Source organism: Tinamus guttatus, unplaced genomic scaffold, assembly GCF_059628265.1.
Source record: "Tinamus guttatus ecotype Peru unplaced genomic scaffold, ASM5962826v1 Tinamus_guttatus_pri_ptg000517l, whole genome shotgun sequence".
In the NCBI taxonomy this organism is placed as follows: domain Eukaryota; kingdom Metazoa; phylum Chordata; class Aves; order Tinamiformes; family Tinamidae; genus Tinamus; species Tinamus guttatus.
In genome coordinates this window covers 735,998-755,397 of record NW_028289051.1, presented here as the reverse complement: position 1 = coordinate 755,397, position 19,400 = coordinate 735,998, and the positions used below count along the sequence as shown (strand labels likewise).

General features: G+C 40.2%; 1 protein-coding gene across 1 annotated transcript in view; it reads left to right on the top strand.

Moving 5' to 3' along the window:
* Positions 1-2,209: 2,209 nt before the first annotated feature.
* The window catches only part of ELL2 (elongation factor for RNA polymerase II 2), a 38,470-nt gene continuing 21,279 nt past the window's right edge, over positions 2,210-19,400 (top strand). The window contains exons 1-3 of the mRNA XM_088533744.1: positions 2,210-2,254; positions 8,091-8,138; positions 18,948-19,069. Of these exons, the coding sequence (XP_088389870.1) occupies positions 2,210-2,254; positions 8,091-8,138; positions 18,948-19,069 (215 nt within the window). The remainder of the gene's footprint in view (positions 2,255-8,090; positions 8,139-18,947; positions 19,070-19,400) is intronic.

Below are 19,400 nucleotides of genomic sequence, written 5' to 3'. Positions count from 1 at the left end.
ATAGAACCAGTTATAATCTACCAATTTATATCTCTCTGCAGTGCCTGGGGAGGGCAGAATTTGTGGATCTGTAGTTGGTAATACCATTTTTCTAGTTTAATGCTCAACTACACTGCTGACCCATCTCAGTTCTCACTGTGCAAGTGGAAAAATCTTTATTCGGGGCTTAAAAGCATTGTAGAGAAATGAAAATTACATGAAGTGTGTACAAAAAGCCCAACCTACAGCTTTACTCCGTCTCCTTCTCTGTTTTGGAAGACCTTACCTGCGTAACACAAGCAATATTTCAGAAAGAGTGAAGAGGTGAGAATTTGGGATAACTCTCTGATAACCTACCCATCCCATCGCTTGTGGAACCTAGGGAACATGTAATCAGGTTTGGTAATTGCTGAACATTGAAATCTAAGGAGTTTGCATAAGGGCACACAGGCTCGCTCTCTATTATTACAGTGGCTAAGGATCTGTTCAGCTTGTAGGAAAATTAAAGAAAGCAGGTTCTTTAAATCTTCTTAAAAAAAAATCTAATACCTCCCTCTCCAGCCTCAGAAATATAGATGAAGATCATATTTTTCAGCCGGCCTTATCCCTTCAGCTTTGTGTAGTTAGTGACAAATCCTGGTTTCTTCCTTAGTGTTGTATGCTCTGCTTTCAAGGCATGGGGTATGCTGGATTTGTATGACAGAACATCCTTGCTCCCAATTGCTTGGGAGCATGCTTAAGTAGCATGAGTGAAAATACTTGAGCATTATCTGTGACAGCATTAATTTGAAGCATGACTGTTTTATAACCAAGTTTGTTTAGCAGCAAGTAATACTTTGGCTCTAGTTCAGTGAAGTTCTGCACATTGCCACCAGAAATCAGAACTGTAGAACTGGAGTGGTATGTTGGAGTTGCTCTGCAGGAGAAGAGAATGGTGAGAGATATGGCATGCCTTTCAGGGATGTGGTATCTTTATCTTGTGCCTGGTAGGGTAGGCAGGTCTAAAAGGATGTGGTGTGGACACCGTGCAGCAAGGTTGAGGTGGTTTGGCATCCCACCATTGCCAAAACGGACTCTGCTAGTCATGTTATAATAACTCTCCACTCTTGTGTACAACTCTGGTACTCACTTGAAGCATTTTACTTGGTGGCAGGGCTCATTTTCTTGGAGGCTTAGTGCTGGACAGACAAGCATGAGACCTGACATCATGGAAGGGAGTAGAGAGTGTGCGACTAGGATAAGAGGTAGGAGCAGAGCCTGCCTGGTGCCGTGGCAGCTGTTAGATTAGCTCAAGTCATAGCATGCAACTCTACGCTTGGTCCAGCAGAAACGTAAAAACATTTTTTATTGGCATAACAATGAAGTTGGCCTGTGTTGTGATCATCAGAACTAGTAGAGCAATGACAGGTTCCAGAGAATGGATTCGCCTTCCGAGGTTCTCGCTGGTGGTAGGCAGACCTAGTATCCTGGCTTCTTCTGAGGCAGGTCAGGGAGGACCGCAGCCTTCTCAGTCTGTGGAACTGTGGGGCACTTCAGCTGACACAGCTTTTGGCAAAATGAATATCTCTTCCCCAGTGATATTTCAGCTTTGATTGCTCACGTAAAAACAATTTAAATAGCAAGTCTTAATCTGCATGGGTTTAAAGCAAATGTTTTTGGCCTGCAAAATCTGAGCTTTTCAGATCAGAAGATAATTGCGATTCCTGAGACTTCGTGCCTTGTGTTTGAGTTCTTCAGTTCCAAATCACTTTGAGTTTAGGTGAGTATTTATTTCTAAATAATCATTCAGATGTTCCAGCTGCAGAGATGCTAGAGTTGGTAAGTCTATGAAGTGCGATGTTTGCTTAACTTGCTTGATGCCCCCTGCAGTGTTCCAAGCAGTTGAAACGGAGTCATAGAACTCTACTGTATTTCATTTGGCAGGGTTGAAATTCTCCTTGATTAGTATCTGCTGTAAACTGCTGGGGCTGGTGGTGGACGCTTGAGAACTCTTCTTGGTTTGAAAAGTTTGGCCTTTTGGAAAAGTCCACCAGTGTTCTGCTTTCAGTGGGGGTTTGTAGACATGGGAATTTTCTTGGGCTTTGTATTTCATTTACATATCAGTCTGCTCAAAAGTGGATGCATTGCTGGCTTTTTGGAAGAAGCTGCAATTTGCATATGCTAATACTTACACTGACACTTCACTGGAGTTAAAAGGACCGGCTTGGGAAAGGTGCGAAGGTGGTGAGCCATGGGGAGGAGCTGCCTCTGGATGAACAGCCTGGCCGTTAATAAGGTAGGAGGGGCTGAAAAGCAGTTAGAGGGAGAAGTAACAATGGTGAAACAAGAAAATAAGCCCTAGAAGACTGAAAAAGTAGACCCTATGAACTGAGGTGACTGGGACTGATTGAGAAGTTTGGGAGCCAGAATTACTTGGAGCTCTGAGTGAGGTCAGTTCATTCCCATGCCTCCATTTTCAAAAGGAAGAAGAGTGGAATGAGCTATCACAGGACAAAACCAGGGCAGGAATTATGTTAAGGAAAGAAACATAACCTCAGTTTAGCAATGGGAATGCAAAAGGGTCGCCTAACCACAAATCATGTCACTCTCCAAATCTACTACTAGGACATGGGCTATTGCTCTGTAGTCTTACATTAGACTAATATTCCCTTTTGTGCAAAGAAGGGAAGCTTTTGTGATGTCTCTACATTTTGCCTATAAGTTGCCAGTCTAAAGGTACTGATAAGAATTGTTGATACGTCGTCTAACTTATTTTTGATTTCTTGAAGTCAAAGACTGCATATTATCTCAAAACGCAATAGATACTGCAAAGTTAATTCCTGATATGAGCAAGGATTTGGTATGAATGCATTTTCATCATTAATTGGCTGATCACGAGCTATTTTTAGCCTGGTTTCTTATGGCAACGAGGCCTGGGTGATGTACTCTGCTTGTTTTTGTGTCCTCATGAACTGGTAGTAGAAAAAAATCTCAATTCCTGCAATTTCTGTGAAGTAGCTAAATGGAGGAGAGGTACTATTTAACAGGTGAATTGAGAGAAAGGCTGTAGCCTGAGCTCACATCTCCATTAGAGACAACAAGCTGCACATTGGGAGGGAATTCAGGTGCCCAAGGCTGCTTAATCAGCCCCCTTGTGCCCCCTGCATGAGCTCCTGAATGGGCTGCACGGCCGCACCGGCACCGTGCTGGCTAATCAGCCTCTATGAAAAATAGTGCCATGCTTTGATACACATTAAAGCTGCCTCTGCTACAAAGAATCCCAGAAGCCCTTCTGGCCATTTACTATCTTCTTTAATTACTTTTTTTTTTTTTTTTTTACACCCTTCTGGTGCAGTCTTTTTGTGCAAAGATGTGACGAGAAGAAAACTGAAATGGGGGAAGGGTGACTGTCAGGTTGAGTTAGAGCAGTGTTGCTGCCCATTTGCTGTGAGACACAACTCTAGAAACAGATAGATCTATTCTTTTTTTCTTCCACTAGTATTGATAGTATTATTGTTCCCCCTGCCTGCCCCAAACCTTTATCATTTAGTCTACAGGGTGGCCTGTATCCTGGACAGCGATCTAGTATGAAGGTGACTAAAAGTGCCTATCTTGTTGTGTGTGTCAGAGGATTGTAGTTGATGAGACATGGGACTGCAGGGGAGAGGAGGAAAAAAAAAAAAAAAAAAAAAAACTTGAGGCAATTAGATTATCCCTAACAGACTGTCAGACTGCATTGTTTCTGTCCCTGCCCTGGAGTTGCTTTAATGCTAGTCCTTTACCAGCAGTTTTTACTGAATTTTGGGTCCTTGTGAAAAAGGAATCATCTTCTGTACCCTCCACACATCTGTGCACTAGCAGTTGACAGCCATGCAGCTATATTGCAACCTCTTTCCCCAATAAAGCTAAGTAGGTCTCTCTGATAGGTTCCTTGAAAAGGACAGCTCACTCTGAGACTGTAGTGCTACCATTTCCTGTGCACCAAGCCTGCCTGTCTCACAAATGCTGTGAGACAGGCTGTGTGGTTCCAGGAGATGCAGCAAGCTGATAGAGCGCTTGCCCGCAGAAATGCTCCTTGCTTGCAGCTGCACACTTGTTCTGCTTGTCTTGTACCAGTTCCAGTCCTGATACCAGTACAGGCAGTCCAGATATAGCACCAGGCATCAAGAAGAGCTGTTTTGGCAGCACCTTCCATTTGGACTGCAATTTACCATAAGCTGGTCTGTGTTGCAATGAAAATAAGCAGGAACATGAAGTGCCAGAGTGTCAGTTAAAATTAGAACCTGTGTTTCTCACAGTTGACCCTCAAACTGACCCTCAAAACTACTGGATAATACTGTTCATAATATTTTTGTCCTCCAGATCTCTGTAAAATAGTAATAACCCTTATGGCAAATATAGGAATAAATGCATTGATGTTTGTGAAGTACTCACAGTGTAATTGAGCACTGGGTCTCTTGGGTTTCTGTAGTGTCTCAGAACCAAGTTGTAGAGGCATATGTTACATTTTTCTGATACTTGGGGTTTTCCTGCTCACTGAGTACTGTCTGGATTGTGTGAAGACATTGTGTATGGAGAAAAACATCTGTGTAATTCCAAGAATAATCAGAATGTATACACCAAAGAGTCTAAGTTAATGTTGTATCTCCATATCCATGTATTAAAATGGCTTTGTCACCTCACAGCAGTGATTTAAATATATTAAGCATTCAGATTCAGGTTAGCTATCTGAACTTCATTACAAGGAAGCCTAGCTAGCTATTTTGGTGTTCTATCCCTTGGAGCAATTTGCAAGTGTGAGCTGACTGAACTGATTCCTAGAATGTGCACAAAAGAAATATCCTGGGCGGTAATGGGATGCTTTCTGTAATAGTTTAATAGACGTAATCAGTGTGGATAGTCTTTCTTTCCAAATGGTGCTGCTTTGCTGCCCTTTTTTTTTTTTTTTTTTTTTTTTAAGTGAGGCCTCTGTAATTCCTTGACACAAGTTGTGCTGATGTAATGCCATGCTGTGAACAGAACAAATAACCTTTTACGGGCCCAGCGAGTGGTTGCAAGCCCTGAGGCAGGTAGAGCAACGTGCTGCAAGGTTGAGGAGGGAGAGGAGGAACTCCTTAGGCTGGCATCACTGCTGAAGCACCTGTATCCTGGAACTCCATCTTGTCCCAACCGTCTTCTGCGTGAGGCTCTTCAGAAGTTAGCAAAACACATACAGAATCTCCAATAATATGCTGATTAGAAAGGCATCTTCTGTTTGCTGTGAGACAATTCACCTGAAAAACAGTAAATAACTAGTCTTATACACAAGAATGGTACCTATAAAAGTGAAGTCATTTACAAAGAACCAAATGTGGTCAAGCCTTGAGCCTTGCAAGCAGACGTACTTCCTGCCCAAACAATGTTGAACAACACAGTGAGTGTGGAGAGAAGCTGGGTAGCCTTTTATTATTATTATTATTATTATTTATACATGTATTTATTATTATTTTTCTTCCAAAATTGGAGATTTCAGACCTTAATGTAATGCCTCTTCTTGATAATTGTTTTAAACCAGTCCTGTGTAGGAAAGTCTTCATCTTAAATAAAATCTTCAGATGAAGCTGTTACTTGAGTATAATATGCCTTGTGCTGTTTGTTCCTTTGGATTTTGGTGAGTTGACATCTGTCCTCTTGCTGCAGTGAATGTGCTTCAGCTGCTTGTTTAGGCTGTTAGCAGCTCTTCCAGGATTGCTTCCCTTGATTGCTGAGCTGGTTTCCAGAGTTCATGCTCAGGCTTGGGAATCACAGCTGGTTTAAGTTCGCACTGGTACCTGGGCTTAGGCTGAACTGGTGAAGCGGTCATCTCAGGGTGGGTAGGGAGGAGAGGAAGGAGGCAGAGAAATCATTGGCTGGATGCAAGTGAAGTGAGAGTTAGTGTCAAATTCCTGTGAAAGACATGAAAGAATGCATAGGGCTTGGTGGCTGCTCTTCAGAATAAAAACAACTCAGCTCAGTTTCCGAGTTTGCCAGTCCTAGAGTGCTTTTTGGTTTTTTGTGTGTCCAGTGGTGACCTGGAGAAGGTATTGAGCAGGGAAATGACTGAGCTTGCAGATAATACTAAGCTTTTTCAGATGATCAGAGACTGATATTGGGGAACTCCAAAAAAAGACCTTACAAACCTGAATGAGAGACCAAATAAAAAAAGTGACAAGTGACTTTTCAGCATAGCTAACTTTAAGTTAACATACTTATGGAAATACAAAGTACACGTGGCACTAAACTCAGGGGAAGTAGTGGGTTAAAAGAAGATTTTGAGAGTTACAATTTGCAGTCTTCTGAAATCATGAGCCTGATGTGCAGCAGCAGTCAGGCTAGAAAAAGTTGGGCATTGTCAGGAAAATCATCAAGAACAATGCGGAGGATGCCATTTCACTGCTGTTCAAAGCTGGTGTTGGTCATCAGGTTCTAGGAGAGAAACATCCTAGGTACACTGTTCCTTGAAGAGCGTCTTCTGATGCCACATTCCTGCCTGTGCAGAAAGAAAATACAGAGGAAACTGAGTGACCTCAGGAAGATGAAAAGGGAGAAAACAGGGAACTGGAGGGGAGCATCAAATGTCCCACTAATGTGTCTAGAGGGCCAGTGGCTTCTGCACAATAGTGCTGGCAAGAGGTGGTCAAGAGGACAGGAAGGCCCCATGTTTGCTTGCCTTCTGCCCTTGCCACGTGTTTCTTCCACCCAAGTTCAAGATGTCTTTTGCTGAGCTGAATGATGATCTTGTCCACTATTAGCCATCTGGCTGCCTGGGTCTACTGAGGAAGGCATTTGCTCTGTTCTAGTGGTTATGTCCTAAGTTAAAGCTTAGTGGGAGTCTCCAAAAGAAATGCTTGTTTAAAGCATTTTGGTAGGCTCACCGGAATTTGAAATAGAGATTAGTAGAAGGTTTCCTAATGGGTAGTCTTCTTCCCTCTCCCAGTCTTAAGGTCCAGTGCTACAGATAATGTGCTAGGGAGCAGGTGAAGACTTGTTTGATAACCTGCTAAATTTAGACTTTTTAATGGTGTTTCTTCTAACTGAAGTAGAAAAGGTTGCTGGGTGAAGTACAAAAGGTTGATCCTCAGTATTCAAGAACAGGCTGCAGTCGCTACTGTGCACAGGCAGCTTTCTGGCTGTGTTGCTCATTTTTTCTTTTGGCAGATAACTAGCTGAAGGAGCCAGGGTTGTTTGTGAGAGCTCGGAGATTATTGGTCCCTACTTGATTATGTTGAGTTTTTTTCATCTTTTAAAATGTATGCAGACTGAGAGTGAGTGTTAGTTTAGCTTAGGAGTGGTTAAGTTCAAAAGGGTGGTAATCCTCTGATAGCTGGGGAAAGCAAGGGGCGCCGCATGACTTCGAGCAGCCTGAAAGCCCCATTGACAGGCAGTTTTGTTTGCAACGTTTCAAATACTCTTCATGGTATTGGTGCACAGAATGCAAGTTAAAATACCTATTTTAAAATCTATCTCTGCCTGATGCAAATCTTCCTATCAAAGCCATCATCTTTATATATGGAAGTTTGTCGATGCTAGTAAGCAATAGAGGCATTAATGCTATAGTAGTGGTTAAGGCCATGTTTTTCATATCTTTCATAGTTTTTAGTTTTGCAGACATTTTTCATATCATATCTTTCAAGTAGGTTACATCACCTGTCAACTTGAACTGTATACAAAAGTAAAATACACTTAAACATGAAGTCATTGAATGGTCTCTTCAAAAACTAAACTAATGCCAAGGAGCAAGCAGGAGCTTGGGTGTTTCCTCATGTTGAGGATCTGCATCATAGGAGACTATATTAAGCTTTTATCTGTTCATAAGTATTAGTTTCTAAAGTGTGACAGGTGTAACACTGTACAGCAATCCAGTATTCCAAACTTATCTGTAAGAAGTTAAACTGTTGTTAAAGATGCAGAGACTCTATGAATTGTGAATACTTATATCTGACTGACTTTGGGGATGCCCAATATGTTCAATATCAATATATGCAAAAGCTGGAGACTTTTGGCATAATTTTGAGTTTATCTTTAGTTCAGAAATGCGTGATGACTGTGCTTTACAATGACAAGTTTGGGTGGGAATGAAGCTGTTTGTTGCTTACATTTTGTTTCTCCCGTAGGATCTAATTTCGTCTAGACCTTCAATTCAATTTCAAGGACTCCAAGGGGTGAGTATTTTCGACTCTTGTTATACTAGAGGAAACGGCCAGAAACTGAAGCATCAAAAGTTCCACAGGAGCTTAAGGAAAAATTTCTTACCAGTGAGGGTGACAGAGCACTGGAACAGGCTGCTCAGAGAGGTTGTGGAGTCTCCTTCTCTGGAGATGTTCAAAACCCGCTTGGACGCAGTCCTGTGCCACGTGCTCTAGGTGACCCTGCATGTGCAGGGGGGTTGGACTAGATGACCTCTAGAGATCCCTTCCAACCTTAAGCATTCCATGATTCTGATTGACAAAAAAATGCAGCATAAGTTAATTTTTAAAGGTCCTGTGAATTTTTCATATGTTTTGATCCAGATGTGCTTTGGTGTATACTTAACGGAGACTTATAGCTCAATGTGGGAAGAAACCATGCTTGAAATACAAACAAGAAAAAAAAGTGTGTCCCCTTTAAGCCTAAATTTGAATGAAAAGAAATGATTTTTAAGGTAGTATTTCTGGCAGAAGTACTTAAAACCGTGGTCTTGTTTCAGCATAAGTCTGACTGAATAGTAATCAGGTTTCTCAAAGAATCATATCTGTAACAAAGCTATTTACACAGGCAAAATCCTCTTAAGTCAGGAGTGCTTCTAAGAAAATCCATTCTTGGTATAGCTTATTCTCAGTACAAACTACACTGTCTGTGCACACACACCGCCCCCCCTCCCCCCCCAAAAAAAGAAAAAAGCAAAAAAAAAGAAAAAAAAAGAAACCTTGCTAGAATAAATAACCAGCTTGGCTAAGATGATTAGCCAAAATAGCTGTATGAGAAACTACTCCGGGATGGAGTGTCAGGGAGAACAGTTCCATCCAAGGGGGAAATGGTACTTGAGTTTGGCTGTAAAGTAATGAGGCAAAAAAAAATAGGCAGCCCAGATGATGGGCTTTCTGGTGTGCTGCCTGTGGCACCAGGGCTGCTAATGCTGCAGCAGGGAAGTGGGAATGTGAACCTAAAACCTGCTCAAGCTTCCTGTGAAACTGTGCTTCAGTCTAAGTAAGCAACCTTACGGCATGGTAGCAGCAGCAGGGAGAAATGCAGCAGCATCCCTTTAGACACTAGCATGGATTTCTCCTGTATCCCTATGGCCATGAAACCATTCAGAAACGTGTTACCTGTTTGTTTTCTTGCTTATAAAACCTAGAACATGTTGTGGTTTTACTTCTTTTGTTCAAGATTAGTCCTCAGTTTATAAATAATTAACCAGTCTATTGGCATGAAGCCCTGCATGTGGAGGTGGAGTCTGACATACTGCAAAGCCAGACTTTGTGTCAATGTACTTCCTAGTTTGAATCTCTGCCTTTTTGGTTCTGGGGTGTTGTGACATACCAACACTTAAAAAGCAAGGTTACTTTTTTATTTTTTTTAATATGGATAGAATTGCTCTGGAGGGATTTGAAAAGGGGCAAAAGTAGACTGGCAGCCTCAGAAGGTACAATAAAAAAAATCTGGTGATTCAGAAAGATGGTATGCATTTGAGATGAAAATTATTGGAAATCTTCTATATATGTAGCTTAATTAACCTCTAGATGCTTTTCCATAAGACACCATTGAAACAGTTTGAATAATATATAGCTAAGAATTTCCAATTGTTTGTGAATTAATAAAATACACGTGAACGTTAGAATAAACTTTTGCAGAAGAGTACATATCAACCCATAAGGGGGGAGCTTTTCTCCTGGAACACCTTACTCGTAATCTGTGGGTTATAATTTCTTGAATCTTCCAAGATAGCCATAGGGTGAAAGAGTAATAAATAGAGCATTATCCTTCTCTAGATTGAGAGCAAGCACCCACAGCATACAGAATAAGAATGGAAGTTATGGAGGAGTGGCTCTGCTTTCTGGAATACATGCACAATTGATGACTGAGCTGACTTCAGCAAGTCTCTGCTTTGGTTGCTGTATGTGTCTGGGAAGTCACAGTTGCTTGTCTTTCTCCAGTAAATGGAGTTGCTTGAAACTGAGTATTAGGCTGAAATTTGCCTGTAACTAGATCAATTATTTCTTCTATACTGCAGAGTGAAATTACATTTTTTGCTGTGAAACAGCCCTATGACAGCTTACAGGATAAATGGTTCTTGGGAGAAGCAGACTTGATTGCCTAAAAAGGTCTAATTGAGTTTCTTTGTATATGTTTTCCTAGACTAATGCTTTCCGTATTCATCTTGTCAAATGCTACTGCCTTTCATGTGCATCATGCTCGTCGGGTGCCTTAGTCCTGCTTGCCAGATGACTTAATATTAAAGGAAATATTCTTTCTGTGAGATCAGCTACTTAAACAGCAACCTTTATTTTCATGCAAGAGCCGAAGTGCTTGTTAACTGTCTTGTCAAAACAGGCAGTAAAACACTCTGAAATCAGTTTTACTTGAGTTTATGCACATCATCTGTTGGGGCTTTTGGCAAGAAAGTTTCTGTTAATGCTGAACTGAAAAATATTGGCTCTGGTTACTCCTCTAAACACTGCTTGCATGTCTGGGGGTGAGATTTGTTCATGGGTAAGCGAACATGACCCAGCAAGTGGGTGTTTTTGAAGGCTAGGCAGTGCCTTGCATGTGAACTCTGAGTTGCGTTGGGTGCTCCCGGGCCTGTGGTTGCTCCCTCTGCCTTCCAGCAGGTGGCTCTGCCAAGCGGCGGCTCTGCAGGTGCGGCTGGCGAAACGAGCGCAGAGCTGCGGGTCTGCGCGGTGCCACGTGTGGAGGTGCCGCCTTTAGAATCCCTGCACGTTTATTGCGCCAAGACTGCTAGATGTGCCCTAGTAATGGCGTGTAGCCCTGTCATGGAGCAAAACAAAATGTTACCAACAGCTGCTAATACCACTCCAGGGAAGCAATTCTTGACCCCAAATCTATTAATGAGTTTTAACCGGAGCAAGAGTGTAGACACCTGAGAACTCTCTTGGTACCAGTTTTGAGTATCAATGTGCCATCTAAGTAGCTGGTGTCTAGCTGTAGAAAAATCTTTGTATTGGCAGGAACATGGGGATGTGTGGAAACAACAGGGCTAAACTGTGCTAAGGGGAGGGAGGAACATGATTTTTTTTTCTATAGACTAAATGCAGCCAGCTGAACCCCTGCAGGATTTTCATCATCTTCTTGGAAACTCAAGTCAGATACAAAGCTCCTTCCATAAACTTAATATGTAGTATCTGTGTGACCTGTTCAGGTTCAGCCACCCGTTACTGTTCAAACAAATATTTTTGTATCTTTTCCTGTGTTCCAGAAATTACTGCTTATTCCATGGTAATCTCATAAAAAGCCTTTCCAATAACTCAGCAAATAAAATGCTATTGTTTAATAAGTTTTTTTAACATACTACTTGTGCAGTAGTGGTACAGGTTAGAGCCAGCACAATCACATTCTTACTTGCTCATTTTTACAAGGTGCTGAAGCATTAATGTCAGGTTCTGGTTTAACTGGCCTTATTCTCTGTTCCTGTGCAAACCTTTGGTCTTCTCTTCCTGACTGTAATCACTTTCTGCGCAAATGCTGTTATCCTCTATCATGTGTCTTATGCATCTTTCCCTGACCAAAAAAAAAGGCCTCCAAGTGTTGTATTACTAAATATCTACTATTGTGCGGTTTCTGGAGAATTAAATCCTCTTTTGCTGCTAGGCAGTCTTTTACATCCTCTTGGGAAGAAATGCCAAGCTGCCAGCAGGATCCTTAACGCTTTACTGGAAATGATGCAGAAGGGCAGGAGACACAGCCGCATTGTACAGTTTCTCTACAGCAAAGAGAGTCTTGTGGCTGGCTTGGGGCACCTCAGATGGGTGGGCGATACAGCACCGTAGGCCTCAGGGAGCACTGCTGCTGACTCTTGTGAGGAGACCTGTTCTGCAGCGGGTTTGGAAAGCTCATGGGGCATTTCTAATGGGAGGCAGCGAAAACAGTGCTGTTCTTCCTTCTGAAACTCATGAAGATAACTGTGAGAACTTGAGGAGGGCAAGCAAATATTGTCAATGGATAGAAAAGAGACCAGAGAATTGCAAAAGGGATGAAGAGTGAAGGCTGAAGCTAGATGAAGCAAGTGTTTTTTTTTCTTTTTTTTTTTTTCCTTCCCCATTAGCATCCTCTGGGGGTCCACAGATCAAGAAAATCAGTAAAATATATGCATCACACAGAGATTTTGTGTAGGAAGACATTTAAATTTGTTTGCAAGGCAGCCACATATAATCACATTATTTCTGTAGAAAGACTAAGGAATCTGAATTTTCCTTTAGAAAGGACATTGATCATCTTTGATTTTTCTGTAGTGCAACTTCAACAAAAGGGTAGGTTTGATATTTGAAAAAAAAAAACAGCCATTTTGGATGACTGGTTATTTTAAAATGAAAAGAATGTAAATCAGTGCAAGAATATTTTTCTTGCACCTAAGTTTTTTGGCATTTCAGATTAGGTCTGCTGCGTTATTTTGGAGCGTTTCTGTCCCCTTGAAGGCCCAGACTAGAGATCTGTATTGATGCAAGAGAAATGAGCAAAGTTTTGAGCTCTGGAGCAAAGGACCTTGGGCAAAGCTACTGCAACTGCAGCCAAGAGCCAAAGGCTGCTATGGTAAAAAATTGTTCCTCTGGGGTTTTGTGGAAAGGTGTGTGAAATAAGAAAGAGCAAACGGAGCAAATGTGTCGATATGTTCAGAAAGGAAGACAAATGCTTCAGGCTGGCAAAGCAAAACATGTAGGCCATTGATTTAGGCCATTGTAACAGTGTACGGTATTGACAGAAGTGATGGAGAGGTACAAGACGAAAGTTAAGAAAGACTACCGTTTGGTTATAGGGGAATCTTTCCTTATGAAAGGAGGGAGGCTGTGGAGAAGCATTAGAAGAAAATGCTAAAAACTAACCTTTATGTGAAAGGGTCAATGAGGGCAATATGACAGAGTAGGAGAGAGAAGGATTAATCTGGAAATAATATATTGCGACGGGGGGGTTAAAGTAAAGAGTCCGAGATGTTGTAGTGGATATCCTCTGTTATTAAATCATTGGATTGTAAGAATTGTTAATTGGGGATATAAATTTTAAAACATTTACAGGGTCACAGGAGCATTTGATGCTCAAACTAAAGTGCTGCAAGCTGGTAGTTCGTGACACTAAGGCTGGGTCAGCAAAAGCACAGCATGTAGGCTGGAGTGTGCTTCAGGCTGGCATGATGGTGAAAATACCTACTCTGTAGGTAGAGTTTTTATAGGGAAAGCTGTATCTACAGAAGGGTGGTAAAAAGGAGGCAAAATAGCATGTTTGTTATGTGCTTCAAGGTACACTGTGTTAATATAGCTGCTTGCCCAGCTTGATTCAGGTCACACAAGCACTTAAATCTGAGCTTTGGTCAGCTTTTAAGTTTTTTTGGTATAAATATTATATATATTTATAAATATAAAAGCTTGTTTTCATATTAGAAGACTTAAGAATGCTGTTGCTGCAGACTTTTGTTTTCAGACAGCTTCCAGGAAGCTTAATGCTTTATCTGAAGTCTCAAATTTCATAAAATGCAAGAACTTGCCTGCAGAAGTTATTTTCTTAAATACTCTAAGACTCTTAGCAATCTCCTGGTTGCAAGCTAGCTTTAAGTTATTTCCCGAGACAAGCATTAGGACAGAGGTGAGCGTTGGCAGAACAGGAGCTGCTTGCCTAGGAGAGGCCATCCAGAGCCAAGGTGGCAGGCAGAAGCTAACTGTATAACTGGTATATTTTTCATGTGAATTGATGCATGGGAAGCATTGGAGTGATGGGAAAAATAGTGCATGTGATAGGCTTCTTGGGAAAGGTGTGCACATGGATAGAAGCTTTTGGGCAGGCATGGGAGAGGTGTGGGAGGAGAATGATGTGCAGCCTTCCTAAGCTAGCGTGCTTCCCATTGAGTTTAAGGGCTTCAGAACCATCACCTGTTGGTGAAAATGTTTTGAATTAGAAGGGTAATATCAGGAGGAAGACACATGGTTCGTTTAATTAGGGCTGTGTCTAAACCAGGGGCAGAAGTTGTTTTGAAATGTGTTTATAACAACTTGTTTTTGAGGTGTTTTCATTGCTTAGGCACAACCCAAGTCATTCCTTGTAAGACAGATGCAACTTGCTCCAGAGTTTTCTACTCTTGTTGCCTTCTCTACTTTCATTGCTTGCCAGTAAGGACAGAGTACATCTAGTGAAGGGTCGTGACAAGGACTTCACTAGAGAACCAGACACCAGCTACAAAATGCCTGATACTCTTTTTTTCTAGAGAAGGTGTTTGCTCTTTATATATCTTTCTCATTGCTGCAAGAGAATAGAGCAAATTCCTTTTCAAAATTAAGCAGTGTTTTAAAAACAAATATACTGGCAACTGGCTTGCTCTTGCTTCCTGATACCAGGAAAAAAATCTCTTTCTGGACTAACACAGTTGCAATGTGTGCTTTCTTAATTAAGGCTCACTGACCTTCTCCTGAAAGCATTGCTCAAATAGGAAAAACAAACTTTAGGTCATTATCTCAAGTTGAATACGATCCCTTAATTCTGATTAAATCAAAAGTCCTTGAACTACCTATTGAACCTATAATGACAATATAATTTACAGTATAAAAGCTGTTATTCAAAATAGGAGGCTTATGTGCAGGAGCTGATGAATCTACAAAGTAGTTTAAAGTGTTACTTTGCCATTTTTTCCCTTACTGTGCAAACAATGCTGCATCGAAACTTGATCTAAATTTCAAAAAGATCTAAAGTGCTAGTAGGTCTAGCTTCTGCAAACCTATGTGTTGTCCCCAGGTTTATTATTTATGCTCAAAATGAATATGTTATTATTGTTAATAGCTGTTAAGTTTATCTCTATATATTTATATATTTTAATATATATATTTAACTATATTAAATAGCTCATTTATAGCTAGCAAATATGTTCCAGACTTCATATTGCCTAGGTAGAATTTATGCTTGTGCTTCTAAGAAAAGCTCACTCCATTTAGAATAAAGAGGCAAGATTTTCCATGGGAGGAAAAAAGGAAAGAGCCTTGAAGACCATGGAACTGGTAAAGGGCAGTGCCCCAGGACTAGGACTTGCCCAGAGGGGTCCAGGGAACCCTGGCTCTCTTGGGAGAAGGTGCGTGATGTGCATGTGATGGGGGTAGAATTGCCAAAAGCAGCAGTGACCTCTGCAGAGCCAAAAGGTGGATCAACAGCAGCAGTTAAGAATCCTATGGAAGTGGGGGGAAAACAGGTGGATAGTGAAGCAGAGTTGATATTGGAGAGTTTTGCTTAATGCGGTTATGCTATAAAAATTAGGATTTCAAAAGATTTTAGGAGGCTCTCTCTTGTCCACTGCACAGTGTACTCTTCGTTCCTTCCCCCCAGTTTCAGCAGCAGTGCCATTGCGCAGGTCTGCGGCTTGAGCTATGGCTTGTTCTTTGGGAGTTCCTTTATTCCGCAGCCATCTCGCCTCCAGGGATACCAGCCCTCTCTGCAGACCAGGTCTTGGCCTCCCACTGCACGCACAAGTAGTAGACGATGCCCTTTTCCTCCAATGCAGCTCTGTGCTTGCAGCCCCTTGATACACCGGCCCATGTTCTTGCCCCGGGCTGGCCTGTGGTTCCTGTCTTGGCCGTGCTCACCTTTCCTGTGGTGGCTCACCTTTCCTCCGTCCTCCTCCTGTGGGCTCTGTATTCCCTTGTGGATCCAAATAGGACTTGGTATTGCAACAGAGACCTCTTTGAGAAAAACAGGGATTGCTTCCAACATGCACTCTTGTGTCATCTTGCTGCATGCAGCTCATACTGTTATTTCTTGTTGCTGATTCATGTTTGTATGTCCTAGTGTCACAAAAAAAGTGATACTAGAAGTCTCTAGTCATTTTCTCTTTGACTGCAACCCAAAGATCATTTGCAATAGACCTGCCTCTCTTAAGAACCTTACACTCTTTGAATAGTAGTATTGCTCTGTTTTTCAGACATTTTCTCCAATTTTTCAAGACAGGTTAGAATTTTAATTTCATCATATATTTTTGTCCTCACCAGCTTTCTTATCTGCCTTATCTGTCTTATACATTTAATAATTAGACTTCATTCCACTTCATAAATGATTTGGTTTTCACTTTTGAACTGTAGTGTGGAAAATAAGGTTATCAGATGTAATTGGTGTAATAATTTAAAATGCTTTATTCATTCAGAGCTTTTACACTGTTTAAACTATGTTATCTGAATTATGATGGATTTTTTTTTTCCATAGTAAATTTGCTTGAGAGACAGAGCTTTGACTCTGTGGATATTTTGAAGAGATGCTTTTCCAGTGATCTCATAGTTAGTGCTGGATCCCTCATGGATTCAGATACCCTTGGCAAGAAATACCACATCGACATCCTCTCTCCCCCTATGCCCTTCTTTTATTAGAGTTCTTCAGAAACGATTACTATTTCTGGGTGCGGGAACTTGTTAAAAAGGCCTTCCACATCTTTATGAATGGATATTTTGCATTAAAGATGCAATAATAGTTTTGCAATAAAACAGGCAACTCCATATCAATCTAGAATGATTAAGAATTTCGTTCACACTCTAGATCTAGTCAGCAGCCTTCACTGTTGTCTCTTTCTTACTCTGTAGAAATAACAACCCAATGTTTGAAATTGAAGATGAAAGGATTATTTTTTTGTCATCAGATCAGTTGCTGTGCAACTTCTGAAGTCATAAGCATAGCAGTAAAAATCCCCCTAATCCTTTATGCATTGTCCAGTTTAGTGAATGCCTTAGTAATGATCATGTAGTTCCAATTAAGCTTTTGAAAAAAGATTTCCTAAAAAATTGAGAAGTAAATTGCCAAGTCATTTAATGGTGTAATTAAAAACAGTCTCCATGGCTGCAGTAGTTGGTTCCTTCCTCACATTGCTGTCTTACACATTTTTTTGGTGTATATGTTGGGGTTATCTGAGAAACCCATTTCCTAAATCTTGCATCACTTGAGATAAATGGGAGGCAGCAGAATTGCTGTAAAAGTTCAGATCTTCCCTTTGAATTTACTTGTGATAAGTCATTGTTGGTGGTAAGCTACATAGGCCTCTGTATATTTTGAATGCACTCTTAGGTCAACTTCTGTCTTCACATTATCATATGCAACAGTAAAATGTGTTTTAATGTATCTATGAAAAATCTCCTACTTTTTCAATTTAAATATCAGAATGTGAGTATTTCTGATGTTAACGTGCACATATATGCATATAATAATGCTTGTATGATCTTTCGGGTGTTCAAGTGAAAATAGAGAAAGATTTTACAAAATAAGCTTTGAAAGTGTATATGGCAGCAATCATGTACTTTCCTATTTGTGCTTTGAGGGACAATCTTTGATTTCAGGGCATATTTCTTGGCTTTCCAAAAGGTGTAGCTGCTTCTCCAGTGGGTTGAATTCTCAATCTACTGTCAAATTCATATATGTATGTACATTGGGAATTTTCATAGCTGCAAAATACATTGTAAAGTCAATATACTAAAGCTTTCAACAAGCAAAAACTAATTTTCTAGAACAGAGATAAATTTTACAGTTTCATTTGGGAGTCTGATTTTTATTTTTTAGTGTGGTACATATATTCTACCTTGTAATTATGAATTTACTGTAGAATTGCATACATAATCCAGAATTTTGCATTTGGTAACTTAACTACTTCTCTTCATTGTTATTTCAGATAGACAATTTGCTCCTTTTAAAAATGTTAATATTTAAGCTTACAGAATTAAATATGATGATCAGGTAACTTGTCTTCTCTGTGCCTGTTCAATGTCCTAAGCTGTTGCTAAGCTCTGCCAGGGTTGTTAATTTAAAACAGAATTTCAGTTTTATATTAGCACTAGATGCAAATGAAATGACATTTGTGAAAAATGGCGAATTTAACAAGCAAAAAGTTGGAAAGAATTTCCAAGTATCGAATATTGCTTATAAATATCTTTCTTTGTTCTGATATTGTTCAATGCATTTCCTAGTGCATTGAAAGTTTAAGCAAAAGTTGGAAGAACAGCTTTTTAGGATTACTGCAAGCCAATTTTACCTTCAGCATACAGTATTTAGATGGCAGTAATTTCTGTGCTTCAATATAGCTTTTGTAAAGCAGCACATTGAAAAAACCTACTGATATCAATAAGCATTTTAATTATTTCTCATGACTTACACTTTCAAGCTCTAGTAGAATATGGTATACCCTGTACTAAATGATCTATGCTACCAAGGAAAGCAACTTCTGTTAAATCTGACCAAATGTACCAAAAACTCTGTATTTTTCACTTTTACACAAATCATTTGTCCTAGAGGTGAGCAAGACAAAGTATTTTACTGTTCGTTGGAGCTGAAATTCGTCGCTCATAGTCTAATAAGTTTTAGTCTCCTACCTTGGTTGTGTTCTTTTTTCTTTCATTCCTATTTTCTTATTTTTTTCTGTAAGTGAATCCTGCGTGACCTTTATTAGGTCAAGGAAGTATCCTATAGGTTCTGTGTGAATTGCTCTCGTCTGTCTTGTCAGGTACTTGCATTTAGATATGTATGTGTTAATTCTACTAAGTTTGAGAAAGGAATATTTTCTGCCTTAGGAAATGCTTTTCTGAATTAGACCTGGAAGAACTGCAGCTCTTCTAGTAAGGTTACAAATGTAAGACAGTAACAGAAAATTATGTCAAAGCAGACTTTATAGTGATATGACTGTAATTGTATAAAAACTATTTTCTAAATGCAGTTTGTCACTTTTAAATTAAATCTCACAAAGACTTAGATTTCTAGTTTATTATGAGCAAAGGGATGTAGATGGAAGTTTTTACACAAAGTCTTTTTTCTCGTTTTAGCTTATTAAAATTCCCAAAGTTGATCTCCCAAATGAAGTACATAGTTTTAACTTCTACTTGTCAAATGTTGGCAAAGATAATCCTCAGGGAAGCTTTGACTGCGTCCAGCAAACGGTCTCAAGGTAAGTCTTGCTTAACGTTTTCTTTCATAGCAAATTTAAGTAGATTCTGCGGCTTTGAACATATAGCGGAAAGGTTTACCAGATGCATGTTCTTAGTGATGAGCTGCAGCAGAAAATTAATTCCTAGCAATAGCAGGATTTTTTTTTGCTAATTATAAATACTTGCTTTTACATAGAACTTTTCTTGGTTTTGCTTTTTTTTATAAAAGTAACCTTTGGAATCCCTTCCCACCTCCTGGTGCTATTTTTAAAAGTATTTGGAGTTTAGCATCATCCAAGGTAAACCAGATCTATTCTGTGACCATGTGTAAATATGATTATAGTTGACAGT